Source organism: Electrophorus electricus, chromosome 3, assembly GCF_041902795.1.
Source record: "Electrophorus electricus isolate QZ-2024a chromosome 3, ASM4190279v1, whole genome shotgun sequence".
In the NCBI taxonomy this organism is placed as follows: domain Eukaryota; kingdom Metazoa; phylum Chordata; class Actinopteri; order Gymnotiformes; family Gymnotidae; genus Electrophorus; species Electrophorus electricus.
This window is the reverse complement of record NC_137499.1, coordinates 2994146-3011914: the sequence shown is the minus strand read 5'-3', so window position 1 is coordinate 3011914 and position 17769 is coordinate 2994146. Positions and strand designations below refer to the sequence as shown.

The window sequence follows — 17769 nt, the reverse complement described above, 5'->3', positions numbered from 1 at the left end:
GTAAAGCCCTTTCAGCGCTAGGAAAATCTGCTCTTTTAGTATTTGTCTAGAAGAGTCCTGAAATATTTAGGGCTCCTGGTATTTGGTTTGAAAAATAAACATCTGCAAAATAAACTTGTACACCAGTATGCTCCAAAATAGTTATTAATGTTTTGATCTAATAAAATTCTCTCAAAAGGGATTGTGTTCAAAAGTCGAGAGACAAAGTTTTTCAATAAGCAAATATTTACTTTCAATAACATGACACCCCCCCCCCCCCCCCACCAAAAAACACCAAAATAACTGCTCAATATACAGTAATAATTATAAGATAATGTCAGGGTTCATACTTTTGACCCCCAAAGGAAAAAAAAAAACATTGCCTTAAAATTCCATCCTTATTCCTTCAAAATTTGCATTAAGAAAAATGACAACAACAGCCATCATCCAAAAATAAAATTGTATTTCTCCATTTCACTGCTTTGTTCTCACTATAGCTGCTCACTGTTCATTTACTCACTAGCTCACCCCACCACCACTGGTCTCCGACTCATGGAGTCAGAGCGCAAACGTGCCAAATGCCTGCAGTCTGAGGATCACTCAGTTCGGATGGAAAACCTGTCGTGCCAAACATTTAATAGGCCAGTACGATTCTACAAGTGACCAGAAAAATTACACCTACCACAAATTAAAATTTTCCTAAACTAAACAGACTATATTAACTTTCCGTGATGTGAAACTCACTTGATGAATGAATTGAGCGAATCAAGAAAAATCTGCATGTGACACGCCCACAGCTTTCACCATCACTGTAGCAACGGTACAGGCCAATCACCACTATAGTAAAGCCCCTCCTGTGCTAGAAAAGTTTGCTCTTTTAGTATTTGTCTAGAAGAGTCCTAAAACATTTAGGGCTCCATGCATTTGGTTTGAAAAATATGTTGGGTTTTTATCTGCAGAACAAAATTATATGTCTGCATACTCTCAAGTAGTTGCTCTAACATTCTTCAAATTCTATATTAAGTAAAAGCATATAGTGCATGTCTGACATATTGCAAAAGTGTTTTACTTAAATTAACTCTTAACTTAAGATGTCAAATGTAAACTTTAAATACATTTAAATACTCTACCTACAATTTTAACTTGTTAATTGGACGAATCATGCAAAAATCTGCATACGACACGCCCACAACTTCACATTTCCACCGTCACTGTAGCAACTGTACAAGCCAATCACCACTATAGTAAAGCCCTTTCAGCGCTAGGAAAATCTGCTCTTTTAGTATTTGTCTAGAAGAGTCCTGAAATATTTAGGGCTCCTGGTATTTGGTTTGAAAGATAAGCAACTACAAAATAAACTTGTACACCAGTACATTCTCAAGTAGTCTTTTCACTGATTTGACCTAATAAAATTCTCTCAAAATGAGGGATTGTGTTCAAAAGTAGAGAGAAAGTTTTTCAATAAGCAAATATTTCCTTTCATTAACAACACCCCCCGAAAAAAAAAGAAAACAACTGCTCAATAGACTGTAAAACGTATACGGTCGGACTCATTCTGCCTTTAAGGAAGGAAACCTGTCAGTCTGTCTCATGTGACTGGCTGCTATCCACTGTTCACGAGGGGTCACAGCGATAAAAATAAAGGCTTTCATGCAAGACTTGGCTCCCTTTGTGTTTACAAAAAAGCTGGATTGGTTCCGAATGTAACATCATTACATCTTATGTTTTGCTCTAATAAAAGTTTTATCCAAGATTAAAACTTTTTACCCCAAAGAATAAAACTTAAATTGTTATTTCTTTTAAAATCTTAAGATGTATGTGTAATGTAAAATGTTATGCATAACTAATATATAACCTTAAATTTATGTAAAAATAAATAAATAAATAAAAAAGTAAACCCTACCTACAATTTTAACTTGTTCATTGGACGAATCATGTAAAAATCTGCATGACACGCCCACAACTTCACATTTCCACCGTCACTGTAGCAACGGTACAGGCCAATCACCACTATAGTAAGGCCCTTTCAGTGCTAGGAAAGTTTGCTCTTTTAGTATTTGTCTAGAATGGTCTTAAAATGATTTAAAGTCTCCAACTTCTGGTCAAAAATATTGCAAAAACTAACTTCAAACATATTTTTCAGTGTCTTCTCTTTTTATCTCAAATGATGAAACAATGCCTTTACAGTGCCATATGTCTTCAAACTGTGCATAAATAAAAAGTAAATATAAAGCAAAAAGCATTACTGAAATCTGATATCGCAATTTAAGATGTTTTGTTTAAATCAACTGTGAGCATCTTATAGCATTTCATGCAAACTAAGTTCTATAAAAATGTTCCCCCTTCTTTTTTTAATTTTACCAATTTATTACACAAATCAGGAAAATCAGAACCTACAACATTAGGTAAACTTGTGCTTTTAGTGTGCAGGTCTTAATGTGCTTAGGATTCTCTGTCACCTGGATAAGAAAAGCTAAACAATGATCTTGTAACTATACATCGATTCTGCTACAAATTCAAAAGAACTTAAAGTATAATAATTATTTTTAGTAACCAAGTTCATCATCATAAGAGCGTACTAGCAAAAAGATTTAAGAGCATATTTTCTAAGTTACTAAGTGTGATCACTCAATTCTGAACTGAAATGAAGATTGTACCATCTTAGCTAACAAAATCCATTTTGTGAATTCAAAAGACTTTTAGAATAAATTAAATATTTACGATTGACTCAAAATTAAAAAGGAACTTTTAAAATACCATTTTTCTTTAACACTGAAAAGTATATGAAAAGCCCATCAGAAAAGCCATCCCTCAACTGGGAAGGTCAGCGTCACTCATTTACAGGCTCAGTGCTGCAAAGAATATAAAAAGCTTTTTATAAGCTCAGTTCTGCAGAAGCCAGAGTCTGCAGTTCTGGCCCAATCAAACAGAAGCAGCTTCAGGTGATGACTGAACGCTATGTTGCTCTAAGACAGGGAGAGACTGCACAGAGGTCTGACTCCAGGTTGAGAGATGATGCACAGCCTAGCCAAACAGAGTCCCATATCCACACAGCCAGGCACACAGCATTGCCAATCCTTATGGTGCTTGTTGCAATATGGTCTCAACTTAAACAGTGATGTTTTAGCAGAACATTACATTGCTCCAGTATACAGCAACGTAATAGACCAGTTATGAAATTGCATTCTAAAAGAACTGAAGCTGTGTTGTAATATGATCCTGCAAAAAGGTGTAACAAATTTTTTTTTTCTGATGTTTATAGAATAATAGCAGCAGAGAGATAGAGAGATACTATGAGTTAGCGAGAACAGAAAACACATTCTTAAAAGGTTTCCATGTAAAAATTGGCCATGTTGCCAAACATACGCAAACAACTGTAAAAAAAAAAAAAAATCCCCTTGTGAAAAGACCAACTCTCCTCACCACACACGTACAGTCCCTTTTACTCAATACAGAACTGCAGCTTCTTTTTTACTTCCTTTCTGTCTTCTGTTTAATGTGCAATTGTCTCAGTATGTACTTAAAAGCACATGTTCTCGCCACGGCTTATCACCAGAGTCCAGACCCACTGTTCAATACCTTTCAAGTACAAGTCCTAGTAATCTGAGGTAACTAGCTTCACATCTGCAGCAGTTCTAACCGTTCCCTCACGCTTCTTTCATAATGGATTGACATGAGCGTTCATGTGCCAGCACGGCGTGTTTCTGAGACCATGAGGACCCTGGAGATGTACTCAAAGCTTAAGCAGAGGTGATAGAGATGGCACATGTGTGCGAGAGGTAATGTGTCGAAAGGGAAGAGATTTTTTGATAACATTGGTATACAATGAGAGATTGAGAGGCTCCAGAGGCATAATTTCACCCTGGAAAACGTATTCACATTTCAGCTCCTCATTCACAAACAAGTATGAAAAAAGGTAAAAAATGATGACTGCCATCTGATTCTGTCAGACCTAAACAATTATTATGATCCAAATGTAAGGCAATGTAAGGGATCAGCAACTGAAACCAAAAGTGTCACACTCTTGGGTTATCGGCATGTGTGAACTATGTGCAAAAATAAATCCATTCTGCTTACTTCAGTATGTTGCAGTAACGGCCAAACAAAGTTTGTTGCATAATAAAAAAATCTGCCTCCTATCTGACTTAGTAACTGTCTGTCTTAATTTTCAGGCATTTTTCTCAAGAGAATGTAACACATTTCTTGAATATAAAATGAAAATATCAGATGTGAGTAAAATATCCACACACACATGAAATATTTGAATAGCTTGTGTACTGCATTACCTACAGTTTGCATGTACATGTTTGTCAGCAAATATTCTAGCCAGCGCACATTAAGCTCTGTCATCATCAAGCTGTCTCCCAGCTCACGCAGCCCATAGAGAGCAACTGCAGCACCTGGATCTCACCAGATTATAACGTCGCATGTCATCACGACGTGCTGGTGGCGCCAACACCAGTTGGACCAAAAAAACACAATCGGGCATGCTCTATTCCCAACGAGGCGGCAACCTATAAACACCTGAACCTGTCTGATGGTAAAAAGAAAAAGCGTGATATGAATTGGATGATATTTAATCCAACAACGTATGGTTACTCTTGCAAGCCATCCACAAAATTGTGCGCAAATTCAAATTACCAATATGAAGCAACTCGAATCCAATTTTTTGCGACTCAAATCAGATTTTTTTTCCCAGGGCTGTGTTTATATACCATGAGCCATCTCACAAATACGACCTATTTTGTTGGTGGTGATAGAGGTGACTTGTGCAATAACACATTATTGTGCGCATGCACACCTTTTCAAAAAACAGATGTGTTCACATTACAGAATCATAAAGGTCACTTGCAATTAATGTGAACCACTAAGATAGACCAATCTAATCTGAGCAAAAAATCTGAATTGAACAATGTGGCTTGTAATGGGAACGTAACCTAACTGACATTTTAAAAGGGGTTTTTTTGGGTTTGTTTGGAGCAATCATGATGGTACATTCTGCAACTGCAATAGTCAGAGTACAAGAAACGAAGGAGACTTGCTTGAGCAGGATCTAAAAATGCCACAAACAAATAGGAAATGTAAACTAAGATGTTTGAGAGGAATAAAGTATAAACAGATACACACTGAGGAGAGAGAATTTTTTTTTAATATCAACTCAGTGCAATCGTGCATTTCTTGTCTTAATGAAAGGTAGAAAGGCTGTACATTTTGATGTAACTGGCAGTTTTCAGTGTACCACTGCTCTTAAGACTGGACTCAGTCAATCATTTGTCTTCTGACATAGGTTTTTAATATGCTCTGCTTCATTTACATGTCAATTTTAATAAACTCTCATCTGGGGTGCAGATGAATTTAACAACAACAGTAAGTTGACAAAAGTTAATTATCACCAAGGTAACTTCATGAAAAGGAATCAAATATGTTGTGCATTTTGCATGGTGGGTTACCATCAAATTTTATGAATCCAGGCCTACGTGTTCTCCTCTGAACGCCAAACCCATGGCCTTGGAGTTTCTAGCACCACGGGCTACCTGCTCTACCAGATGAGCTACAGGAACAAAGCTCATCTGTAACAATTCAAATGGCAGGCAGTGGGGAAAGGTGGAGATGAGACACCACCATTCCAGCCATGAACGCAAATCCAACAACTAGGACTTCCAAGAAACCGGGCACGCTTTATCCGACCCACGCCTTTGTGGTTGACCCTTCACCCCCACTGTGCCCTGCAGGGTCAGGCGCAGAGGTCAAGCTGCAGGCACTGGAGGAACAGAGAGATGGGGTAAGCTGAGCTGGGTGGTATCGGAGATGCTGGGAGCCTCGCTTTTCAACAGCCGCGTGCCTCCAAAATACCTACTATGTTTGCTTTGGTACAGCATTAACAGTAGTGCGTCTAGTGAGTAAACGTGAGCACTGCTGTACCTAATCGGATCATAATAAAACAGGCCTGATGAGAAAAGTACTACCAACAAGATGGCTAACGCCATGAGGGTTAAGATATCTGAAATCTAAAATGCCATTTTTACACAACTCTATTAGGTGGTTATTTTAAAATGAAGCTTAACATCTTTGATGAAATGTCCTAAATAAATGTCCTAAGACTTCATTGATGAATTCCTGAATGTTTCGTCAGTGTATGCATGAATAATTGACCAGCAGGGAAAGTGAGGAGATTTCTTTTCTCTTTCAAAGTGATGTCATTGAGAAAAAGATTAGGAGAGTGGGGGTGCATGGGAAACTCCAGGGGGGTTACCATTTAAATGTGTGTGTGTGTGTGTGTGTGTGTGTGTATTTAGAGCCCAGCTGCCTGTCTCCAATGTTCTAAGGGCCTGGTGGTACAAACAGGCTGTTAGCCAGCCAATCATAGCCTACTGGCAGGAGGCCCCCACTTCATACATATGCTAATGAAGGCCTCACACCGTGCCCTGTCATTGGGGATAAATGGGGGTTTTGTCACAAAGTTTAAAACATTCTGGCTCCTTCTGTCATTTAATGGACATTAAATTACTCAAAATCAAAAACATGCTTATGTTGGCTAAAACAATGTTAGCATCATAAAATGAAAAATTTAGTTTACCTGAATTGGAATACAAGATAACCTGTAAAACAGCCTTGTTTACAAAGCTTTGTTTTAGTCAAAGCCGATAAAGAAAGGACTGTAACACACTCAGATGGGGGACATGCCACTCAAACTAATGGCAGGACTTCACAATCTTATTGCTTCCAGATGACTTCTAACATAGCTGACATAAAACATTTAGAATGAGCCTAGTTTCAGAGGCCTTGATGATAGAAATTAATTAAAAATCAAGGAAAATGTGACAGAGGAGCGATTATAATCTCTCTCAGCTTTGTGCTAAGGACAAAATTAAATGGACTGCCATGCAGAACAAAGACCCAAGACAACAGCTGGGGGGGAGGACTAGATCTCTATCCCAGAGTCCCAACTCCTAATCTCCATATTACAATAATGATTAGAGCATGAGCATTCTAATTACTCAACCTCGGGGAACCCAAAGTTTTATTACTGCATGGGGAACCCGACCACCAAAACATCTGCGTCATTTGTGTTTATGCCAAGGCCTTATTAACATCAATAAACCTCCTGAGGAAAGTACGCAATGATTCACAACAAGACACAAAGACTCAAAAGAGAAGTAACCGAAAGAGCCTTGCACTGTCACTGAGATTAAAGTCATCATTGCTGAGCAATGCTGACAACCGCAATTTAAGAAAAAGCCCTCAGCGTCTCCCTCCATGTATCAGCACTTTGTAACATTAATGCATGAAAAAAAGGACAGTGGAGGCTGTGAGCAGAGCAGCCCATGATTCAGTCACAAATATGTCTGTGATACAGTCAAAAAAGACTGCTGTCCATCACGGCAGCATCGTTGTCCTTATGCAGTCGCAGATACAGTGAAATGTTACACTGTCCTGAGCATTCTCCTTCAGTGTTTACCCAACACAGAAGACCAGCAGTCGCTCGAGAATGGAGTGATGGAGAAGAAAAGCAGGACCCCTCCTCCACATCATACCGCTCACGCTCTTCTGCATTGTACCCGAGTATCAGCGTGTTCAGTTCAGGCAGGACACGCCGACGCCACGCACATGCCGAGCTGCCTCCATAGCAGCATGGGCTTAACCAACACACAGCCAAAGTGCTCTCCTCCAGCTTGTGAAGAGCTTCCGTAAAAAAAAAAACTCTCTGCTCACTGCGAGAGAATTTTCTGGATGGCTGAGGCAGACAGAAGCAGTCACGCTGACGTCTCCACACCCCACTCCCATAAGATGAGACAGAGAGTGAGCGAGCGAGAGATTGATCCTCCTCTACAGGAGAAGCAGCAGGCAGGTGAGGGCCTCACCAGCCAGCCACAGACCCTGCTGCAGAGAGGGCACCTGAACCTGAGCGTGTGCTGCGGAGCCGGAGGCGCACCAGCAGAGCAGAGTCTGTGAAGGGCACGGGGGGGGGGGGTAAGGGAAGTTGGGTTGCATAATATGACCAAACAAAAAAAGGAGAGGGAAGTCACGTTTGTGACTCTTCTCTCGCTCATGTTTCTGGTCAGCTCTGTCCTTTAGCTTTTTTCTAGCCATGAAACTGAGGCTCATAGTGTATATATAAAGAGCAAAGCTTTGGTTTTCTTTTGGCGTATAAGGCCAGTCAACGAGGGGGAGAAATCTGAGCCTACATTAAACACCGCTGGTCAACTAGAATCACTAAAATGCAGACGTGTGGAAGCACAGGGGCACAGACAATGCAGCAAAAGTCCGTGGTCTGTAATTAGGAATAAGGCGTCACCCAGCTCTAGAGACGCACTTGGGCCCATTTCAAAGTTCAAGTCTGTTTATTAACTCTTGCTTCTACGAACAGCTTGGCATTTGTATTTGTACATGTTTGGAAGTACGTGTACACTCAAACATCTATGGTAACAAATAGCCAAGATGTACATTTAGTGAATCTAAGGATATAATTTACACTTTACACACTACCACACAGTACATACTGAAAACATGTGGGAATTGTTAATGTTGCCAAAATGTAAACAGTACTGTAAACTACTTGTGCGTTTAAACTCAGCTTGCTTCATATATCACTAATGTAAATGCTGTATCTGTGATAACCAATGCATATAGATGAGGTACTATGTCAATAACACACTCATATACAATGATGAGAGTTCAGTCAGGCTGATTAAATCAAAGGATGATGAAAAGTCTCTAGATATTCCTCCTTTCACACAGACTATCACCATTAAGTATTTGAAATAAATACTGGGGTTTCTAAACATCACAAAGCATAATTTGTAAAAGAGGAAGTACTTAACCACAGGAAACGCACCTCTCTTCTAACTCTGGTTTTAAGACTGTGTACAGCCTCAAATACACTTTCTATACAAACACTACAAAGCAGTTGTAGTTCTACAGTGAGCATTTGGGAATTATTTCGCTGACATAAATTTGTAACTGCATGTTGTGTAAATATGATGGCAGGAGTAAAATCAGAGCAAATGTCCGAGAGCTTCCAATGGGACAGCTATTGGGTGGCAAAACCGAACCGAAGCGTAGCCTACTTAGGAAAGGACAAGATGCTGAAAAAAGTCATGCAACATTTTCCAGCAAATCCTTGTCCTGGGTGTTGCGTCGCGATTTACATTCTTCAGTAGGAAGACAGGCATCACTAATGTAAATGCTGTATCTGTGATAACCAATGCACTGTTTCATTGCAACAGGTGACCCAGATTCTGAATTTATGCTTTACATTTACCCCAGAAAAATGGGCTGCCAGGCTCAGCAGCTTGCACTGTTGCTACCTTACTGTACTTGACAACCGCTCCTCTAAGCGCCAAAAGATGCGTGGCATTCCCAATGATAACTGCAGGGGAACACAGACAGCGCATGGTACGTGACAGTGGATCCATTTTGAGTTGTTTGGAGCACAGTGACATGACTCATGAGTCATGCCAAGATCACAGTCACCTTATCAGGGCTGATGAGATGAAAGCTATATGGAGAATAAATCACCCTCTTTTATCACCCCTGTGGCAGAACACCACTAGAACACAGAAGTTCTAATCTAGGAGGGAATATGTTAAACACAAGAAAAAAACTAAAATGAGCAACTAAAGGGAAGGATGTGTTATGGTGTGACCGCGACAGCGGTCATCAAATGACCCCGGACTCTATATACCTTAAAGGCTAAGCATAACAGCAACATTTGGGAGTAAGCAGCCAGCTCATTTTCACTGGCCAACACTGATATTGCATGTGTCTTCCAGTGTTACATTTGACAATTCAAATGAGTGAAAACGAGAACTGGAATATATTAATCACAAACAATACATTTGCTTGCAGAAACACTGCACATCAATGGCTAAATACATGAACTAAGATTTCTGCATTCTAGCACTGCTGTAATCACTGATTTAATTAGCAATTTTTCCATACTCAGAAGCATGTTAAAGCTACAATCATTTAAAATGTTACCCTATCAAATTTAAGATATATTAAATTCACCATAGGCAGGGTGTAGCATTTGATGGAAAGATTTTGATGAAATATTCTACATAGCCTTAACAAAATGTCTTTTACTGAGTGAACCATTAACCACCAAGCAGTCTCCTGAAATGTCCCGTGGAGTAACATAACAGATAACGACTTCTCATGGGGTTCTACTTAAACCTTTTCTTCAAGCCTAACTGCAGATGATTTTCCCCATTCTGACACATAGAAAACATTTTTATTTGGGGGGGAAAAAAAATATATTTCTCTGAAAGTTTAAGAAAAACAGACTATAGGCTAAACGAAGATCACATGCTATTCTCTTTGCATTCTGTGGCAAGATCACAACAACATGAAGCAGCATGAAACCCATCCCATTAATCCAGCAATCTCTCTACTTCATCTCAATTTATCTAACCTGAAACCACAGACGAGCTGTTTTTTTCTTCATGCAGGGATGAACAAAACGTATCCAAATCTAACTGAAATAACTGTCTTTTGTTAGAAGACCATAATTATTAAGTAATTTTAAATGTACAGGACAGTGCTTGATATAGATGAGGTATTGTCAATAACACACTCATATACAATGATGAGAGTTCAGTCAGGCTGATTAAATCAAAGGATGATGAAGTCTCTAGATATTCCTCCTTTCACACAGACTATCACCATTAAGTATTTGAAATAAATACTGGGGTTTCTAAACATCACAAAGCATAATTTGTAAAAGAGGAAGTACTTAACCACAGGAAACGCACCTCTCTTCTAACTCTGGTTTTAAGACTGTGTACAGCCTCAAATACACTTTCTATACAAACACTGCAAAGCAGTTGTAGTTCTACAGTGAGCATTTGGGAATTATTTCGCTGACATAAATTTGTAACTGCATGTTGTGTAAATATGATGGCGGGAGTAAAATCAGAGCAAATGTCCGAGAGCTTCCAATGGGACAGCTATTGGGTGGCAAAACCGAACCGAAGCGTAGCCTACTTAGGAAAGGACAAGATGCTGAAAAAAGTCATGCAACATTTTCCAGCAAATCCTTGTCCTGGGTGTTGCGTCGTGATTTACATTCTTCAGTAGGAAGACAGGCATCATATTTTACTGGCACATTTTTGCACATAGCATACACAACCAGATTGATGCCATGTACACAGAAGCTCGGCATACGACATATCCGATTCAAACCAAAACAGAACATTCATTTCCATCTTAAAAAACGCTCGGGTTTTTTTTTGTTTTTTTTTTAACACTTACCGGACAGCTCGTCTGGTTCCAGCCCGCTGTCGGTGTCAAGTCCGCAGATGACGAAGTAATCTGCAAATCGGCAGGAGTTGGAGCTGAACCCGGTGGTCATGTTGAGCCCGGTCCGGTTGCGCTCTTCCACTCGGGGCCCTTACTGGGGCGCACGGTAAGACACCTCGGACTCGTTTTGCGCAGCCATTGCGAACGCGCTCGTCACCCGAACAGCAGTGAAAAAGCCTGTGAACGCGCCCGAACTGCATTATGGGCCCTGGCACAGCTGTTCTCGACGGCTGCTGGGGAGTGCTACTGCGCACGCACGCTACTGCGTTAACGGTGACGTTATGTGATGAAGCCTTCATCAGGCAAGGTCGCGTCTACTAAGGCAGCGATACTTCAGATTAATAAAGGTTTATGTGTTTTAATTAAAGTCTAAATGACCTTAACAGATTCGGTGGAACAAGCGGGTACATACAAGTACAATCTAAGACCGCTGACCATGTCTTTTATCTATAGGATGACAAAACAAAAAAAAAAACGTCTGAATGTCCTACATAATTACATTTTCATTTAGCATATAACAGACAGAGATTCTCTGTTAAAAGAACCAATAATGCTCCGCTGCACTGCAATATAAGAAATTAGTCTATATAGTCTAGAAATGAGTGACTGCCCTCTTCTGACTGACGGTAATAAAAAAAAATCCACTTCCAGAACAGTAAGCTGGGGAAAGTCAGTTCGTCTAGGATCCACCTTTCCACTCAGAACGGTGATTGTTTGTTTTATTCGATGAATACTATAATTTAAAAAAACTCAGTATTTGCATGAAGGTTTTGGGGTTTTGTTTTGTTTTGTTTTTTTTTATACTTACATGTTCTGTAATACTATTCATAAAAGTTACGGGATATGGAGTTGCTAATGAACCGAAGCCTGTTGCCTCATCTGTGAAATTTGGCTCACTTGGGTTTATTGATGACGCAGCGGGATCATTTTCGAAATATAGAAAAACACTTTCACTTACACGCAACTACAGAGTTTTTCTGGGCCAAAAAGTAGATTATAGTTGACCGGCCCCTAGTCCACTGAGTATGCATTTAACTTAAACGAAGACAAACGCACAAGAACCAGGAAGTGCGCCATAGCCCTATCTGAACATCACCCAGGAAGACCCAGTTTCGCGTGATGCCTTTGTGTTGTAGACATCAGACGACTAACTGCAAATAAAATATTTTAAAAAAGACAACCATGACAACGTTATTATGGTGCCCTAAAAATAGAGAAATGTGTATAAATAGGGTTGTGATTTCGATATCGATTGGTTATGACTTAATTTTAAACCCTGCTGAATTACACAGGTAAAATAACAAAAATGGTTACTGTTCAGTGTATTTTCCTATATTAGCACTATAGAAACATTTTGTTCGGCTAAATCTGTTCTCTAGTTTCATTTGCTGATTTTTCTCTTATTCAATAGAAACAAGTGTAATATATATATATATATATATATATATATATATATATATATATATATATATATATATGTGTGTAATAAACATAAGTCAAGGAAAACATTTGCCTTAATTTTTAATCATTTCATAATAAATATCTTTGTTATATAACATTTTTTCATGGCATTCAAAAGAACAGTTTATTAATAGGATCTACATACAAATAACATACTGCAATACACCAACTCAGTGTAATACTGTGACTGCAGAGATAAGCCAAATCATAAGACTTAATAGAGGAAAACTTAGTCAGAACATAACTTGAGATCATGTGTCATACACATATCTACCACAGTCACGTTTCAGTCAACATGTTGGATGGGTTTTAAAATGATTATAAAGAACAATTCTACTCGTGTTGTAAAGCATTCACATTCCATTCCCAGTCTACAGTTAAGATGTCTTTGAGGTGTGGATAGCAATCATACTGACAGAGATGGTTAGACTAAATCATGGATTGGACAATGAAATAATGATCAAAAGACACAATCTTGTAATATGAAATCACACCGAATGAAGCATTCAGTTCCTACGCATTCTGAGTATCTAACCTCCTCCACAGCTCACCTTTACAGGAAGAGATAGTGCAAACCAGACTGTGTATCTGATATATGCTACTCATTGTTTCATATAGGTCCATCTTTTTAAAGAAATAGAAGCCAAAATGAAATGCAACTAATAGACATTAATTTGCACACAAAACTACTGGGCTACACATACAAAAAAAATAAAAATAAATAAAAAAAAAAATATATATATATATATATATATATATATATATATATATATATATATATATATATATATATATATATATATATATATATATATATATATATATATATATAATTTTTACACACAAATAAACAGTATTACTGATCCAGTTACACCTACACAAGAAGGTAATTTAACTCTACTCTTTCTAACCTAACTCTTGTGTTCTTTGTATCTTAAGCCTGCTGAATAAATCAAACCTAACCCTAATTCCCAAAGCAATCTTTGCCACAGGCTTGTTTTGGTGAATCAACTAAAATACCCTACTTTTTCCAGCAATTTTCCACTAGATAAGACAAAACCAAATTAAAATGAAATCAAGCTAAAAAGGTCCCAAATTTCAATACGCAGAAGGTGTTGTGATAAATACAAATCATCTGTATCTGAAATCACATCTTTTTTGGACAATAGGTGGTGGCAGTGAAGAAACTTCTAAAAGATGAGCCAAGAGCACTAGCACCTCCTACATGTAGTTGGCAGCAGTACGTAGGGCACTAACAGCAGATCACCAAGGATCTGTACAGTTTGAGCTGGCATAGCAATACACTTGTCTCAGTCTTCCTCAGATCAGCCTTAAGGCTGTAACAGTCCCAGAATGTCCATTCTCCTAGCATAAGTCTGCAAAACAAACCTGCACCTCTGAATACAACAGCCAAGCTGAAGTGTGAAATATCATGCTGATGGCACATTTGTTTTCAAAAAGATGTCGGGGGTGTATGTGTTATGTTTTTACAGGTGTGTCACACAGTAAAGAAAACAAATGCACATTGTGTTGTCTAGGCAACACAACATACAACATCTGAAGTATTGCTTTACTGTTCCAGGAAAAATGGGAGAAATTTTGGACAGACAGAAACTACTCAAGTGAACATGGCAGGAACATAAATTAAAACTTAGTCTTATTAAAAACATGGGGAAAAAACAAACACAACACAACCACCCTGATCATGATTTGAAATCTTCATTCTATGTGGAAACAATGTCAAGGTAAGCAAACTAAACATGAGACGGAAAACAGCTCCACTGTTCTGGGCCCCTGTTCATCCACAACATGGGCTTGCTCTGCAAGAACATGGAGCAGTAGGGTGAAAGCCGAAGGACACCACCTTACGCAGGGCAGGTGGGGGCGGAGCAAGGCAGGGTGGGCGGAGCAAGACAGCCCCCTACTCCAGCTTCTGCTGCAGCTTTTTCTGGAAGCAGACCGGAAGGATTGAGAGCACAGCTAGAACAGCCAGTACAACCAGGGAGTACCAGGACACAGCCTCCCCCGCCGTCGTCAGCTTGTAGAGTGTTGTGCCGGCATTGATTGCCACGAAGGAAGGGGGGGCTACTCCTGAGAGAGGGGCGAGGCAGGCTGATTAACCACATAAATTCAAAAAGGAAGTGACTAATTAAATAAGTTTGAAGTATGATGCATGAAACAAAACGCTGAAATGGCAGATTGTGAAACCCTAAACAGAGAGAGCAACAAACTAAAAACAAAATAATTAAATAAGTCTTACCAAGGAATGTACCAAGGAAAAAGACTCCCAGAGGTACATTGATGACAGGGGAAGTAATGTTGATAAACCAGTTTGGGAGGAAGGGGGTAATTCTCAGAAAAATTATGTAGTTGATTAGATGTTCTCTGTGCTTATCCACCTGTAGATAAAAGGAAGGAAACATATGCATCTAGTGGAATTACATCAAAAATAAAAACAAGATGCTACAAACAAATACACATACATGAATTACACTTGGAGAACTCATTTTAAAATCATGGCGACTTATGCCAACCAAACATGTGGCCATATTAATACCTTACCTGTTGAGACCATTTCTGGGCTCTCTCTGTGAGGTACTTGTAAACAACAGGTCTGCCAACCAAATAGGACAACATGTAGCAGAAAGAGGCTCCCAGACCTGAGCACTTGGAGTCAAACAACCATTATGTTACTCAAGAGTACACTTGATTGTTGATTAAATTGACATCTGCACTGTTCACAACATTTATGTCACAAATTATATTCATTACAAAATTGTTTTACATGCAGAAAATGACTATTTACACCTACCAAACAGACCAAGAACAAGGCCAAGGGGAAGGGATATAGATAGCCAGACAGGATACTGAGAAAAATTGAGCCTGGAATGGCAAACGTCTGAAGGCTGCAATATCACAATCAAGGCCCACAATACATTTTGCAGATTTATGCCTACCTATTTGTATATTGTTGTGCTCAACCATAAAACACAGAATTTACAAAAAAACATCTCTTGGAGAAACATTTCAGATGTCAAAGCAAAGCAGATGGAGATTTACAAAATAAGAAAAGTGTGTTTGTCATTTTTACCAAACTCTAAGTAACTCGCAGTTATCACCGAGTCAATCTGTCACTTGTCTTTACAGTTCACTCTCAAGAATCTTTATTTGGTTAAAATATTAAGTAGAGTTCACTTGGCAAACCTCCATGTGACTGAACACCTGCTTGGCTGGACCCAGTAAAGCACCCTGCATCATATTTCATATTTAAAAAACAGAAAACAAAACATTTACTTCCAATAGTACACGTTAAACAATCAATGCCCGCACATACCCTTCTGAAGCACAGAGGACTCATACTGCAGGAAAAAAAAACTACACCAAACTCCTATTCGGTAAAACAGGACAGAATTGCACTGAGAAATTGCTCTACAGATATTACTGGCCACTTCAGCATCCCAAAACATGCTCACCCCAATCAAAGTCACTAACATCGTTCTGGCCAATAAGAAGGTGAAAAAGAAATCTGCAAAGCCTTCTTAGCCATGATGCAAAGGATACAAGATGTAAGTAGCAAAATAAGCTATAAGCACTTGGCTATAATAGGTGTCCTTATATTTAGAGAGTACTGTGCCTAATGCCTTAGCATCATCCATGTCTTTAGGGACTTTTATCTTTTCCCTCTCATCTCTGAGGAAAAAGAAAAAAACAAACAAAAAACAAAATGAGCAATAGCTTTCCGAAGACACACACACACATCTACATACCAGACATTCAGCTAAGAGAAAAGCATCCTACTTACTCGCTGAGCTCAGGAAAATTCCTATAAACCAGATACATTACTGATGCAGAACAAGCAAAGATCGAAACCAGAATGAGAAGGGACATACGGGCAGATCCCCCTCCAGAGTACTGAGTCGCTGTGGAGCAAAAAATGAATTGAAAACAATAATTTCTTACATAAAAATGTTTAGTCATTGAAGATAATAAGTAATGTATTGCCCAGCTTTGCGTCATCTGTTACGAAATGCCCAGGGACAGACACACACGGGACAGACATGGCCTTCATGTAAAACAGCGTAGGTTGTTAGATACCCAGCTGTTACACACAAAATGAAAGCTAGCCAATTTAGCTGAAAAACCTAAAATATCAGATTACTGGAAGAGTATGAGGGACAACTGTCAAAAGTCCCTCCGGTAAATCGTCAACTTCAGGCGTTCTTGGCTATTTATATACACTGTCAACTGAAAAATTACCGTTATCAAAAACAAGTTAACTAGCCATTCCTGGCGAAACAAATATACAAAACTAACTTTCCTGGCAATGTGCCAAATCTCTCAGTTGAGCAGTTACTTCAGGTTAAGCTCAACACTGCTGTAGCTAAGGTGAGAGTGGCTAGCGAGCTAGCAAAGTTGCCAGTTACCTTTAAGGCACTGAGTTTCTTTTATCACTTCTTCCTCTGACAGAGGTGTGACTCCCGCTTCAATGACACCGCTTCTCTTTTTGGCCATTTCAGTGTGTAAAAAACGATGTTAAAATCCGTCTCCGGTCCCTTTAGATATTCATTTAGGTCAATCACCGCACACTGCAGACTCACCCGGTAATTCCCGACTACTGCTGCTACAACGCGAATGACCTTTTACCTTGTTCTTTTTCGACGGCTGTGGAATTGTTAACTGGATGACAAATAGCGCCCTCTGCTGTTTTTACTTAGCTGGCAATGGTTGATGGAGGGATGAATTAATGGCAACAAGCATAAACAGTGAGGCTTTATTGGCTTTTGTATATTAGTTGAGTGTACATATAATTTCTCACTATTTTGAATATATTTAAAATATTTGAATATATTTTCGTTGTTTTATGTTTTTCCTTTGTAGTGTTATAAGTACTAAACATACATCAAATATCATATTTGATGTATATAACATGTATATAGTGAAAAGATATTTAAGAGCACAAAGGAAAAAGAAAATGCTGGAGTTTTAACCATTAGCTTTCGGTAGTAATAAAAAAACTACATTCCCCAG

At 38.9% G+C, this 17769-nt stretch overlaps 2 protein-coding genes and 4 non-coding genes across 7 annotated transcripts in view; 4 read left to right on the top strand and 2 right to left on the bottom strand.

Moving 5' to 3' along the window:
* dennd5a (DENN/MADD domain containing 5A) overlaps positions 1–11467 on the bottom strand; it is a 36076-nt gene extending 24609 nt beyond the window's left edge. For both annotated transcript variants that reach the window (XM_035527130.2, XM_027011412.3), the window contains exon 1: positions 11233–11467. In XM_035527130.2, the coding sequence (XP_035383023.1) occupies positions 11233–11332 (100 nt within the window). In that variant the 5' untranslated portion in view covers positions 11333–11467. The remainder of the gene's footprint in view (positions 1–11232) is intronic.
* On the top strand, positions 20–77 carry LOC145657119 (U7 small nuclear RNA). The gene has a single exon (XR_014122971.1). It is a non-coding gene; the product is annotated as a U7 small nuclear RNA (small nuclear RNA).
* On the top strand, positions 843–899 carry LOC145657117 (U7 small nuclear RNA). Its single transcript, XR_014122970.1, has one exon. It is a non-coding gene; the product is annotated as a U7 small nuclear RNA (small nuclear RNA).
* On the top strand, positions 1243–1300 carry LOC113579300 (U7 small nuclear RNA). Its single transcript, XR_003410858.1, has one exon. It is a non-coding gene; the product is annotated as a U7 small nuclear RNA (small nuclear RNA).
* On the top strand, positions 2016–2073 carry LOC113579260 (U7 small nuclear RNA). The gene has a single exon (XR_003410850.2). It is a non-coding gene; the product is annotated as a U7 small nuclear RNA (small nuclear RNA).
* A 1317-nt stretch (positions 11468–12784) lies between the features above and the next one.
* On the bottom strand, positions 12785–17377 carry tmem41b (transmembrane protein 41B). The gene is made up of 7 exons (XM_027010599.3): positions 17166–17377; positions 16544–16661; positions 16303–16431; positions 15554–15647; positions 15304–15408; positions 15002–15140; positions 12785–14832 (listed from the first exon to the last, which is right to left on the bottom strand). Exons 1-7 carry the CDS (start codon positions 17251–17253, stop codon positions 14663–14665), a joined length of 843 nt encoding a protein of 280 aa, XP_026866400.2. The 5' UTR covers positions 17254–17377; the 3' UTR covers positions 12785–14662.
* Positions 17378–17769: the final 392 nt, after the last annotated feature.

Bases quoted from the DNA above. Each gene is read 5' to 3' on its own strand.
- tmem41b (XM_027010599.3), bottom strand. From the start codon at position 17,253: ATGGCCAAAAAGAGAAGCGGTGTCATTGAAGCGGGAGTCACACCTCTG. The intron at 16,432-16,543 runs GTAAGTAGGATG...CTTTTTCCTCAG, and splicing joins AATTTTCCTGAGCTCAGCGA to AGATGAGAGGGAAAAGATAA. The intron at 15,648-16,302 runs GTATCCTTTGCA...GTGATATTGCAG, and splicing joins TATTTTGCTACTTACATCTT to CCTTCAGACGTTTGCCATTC.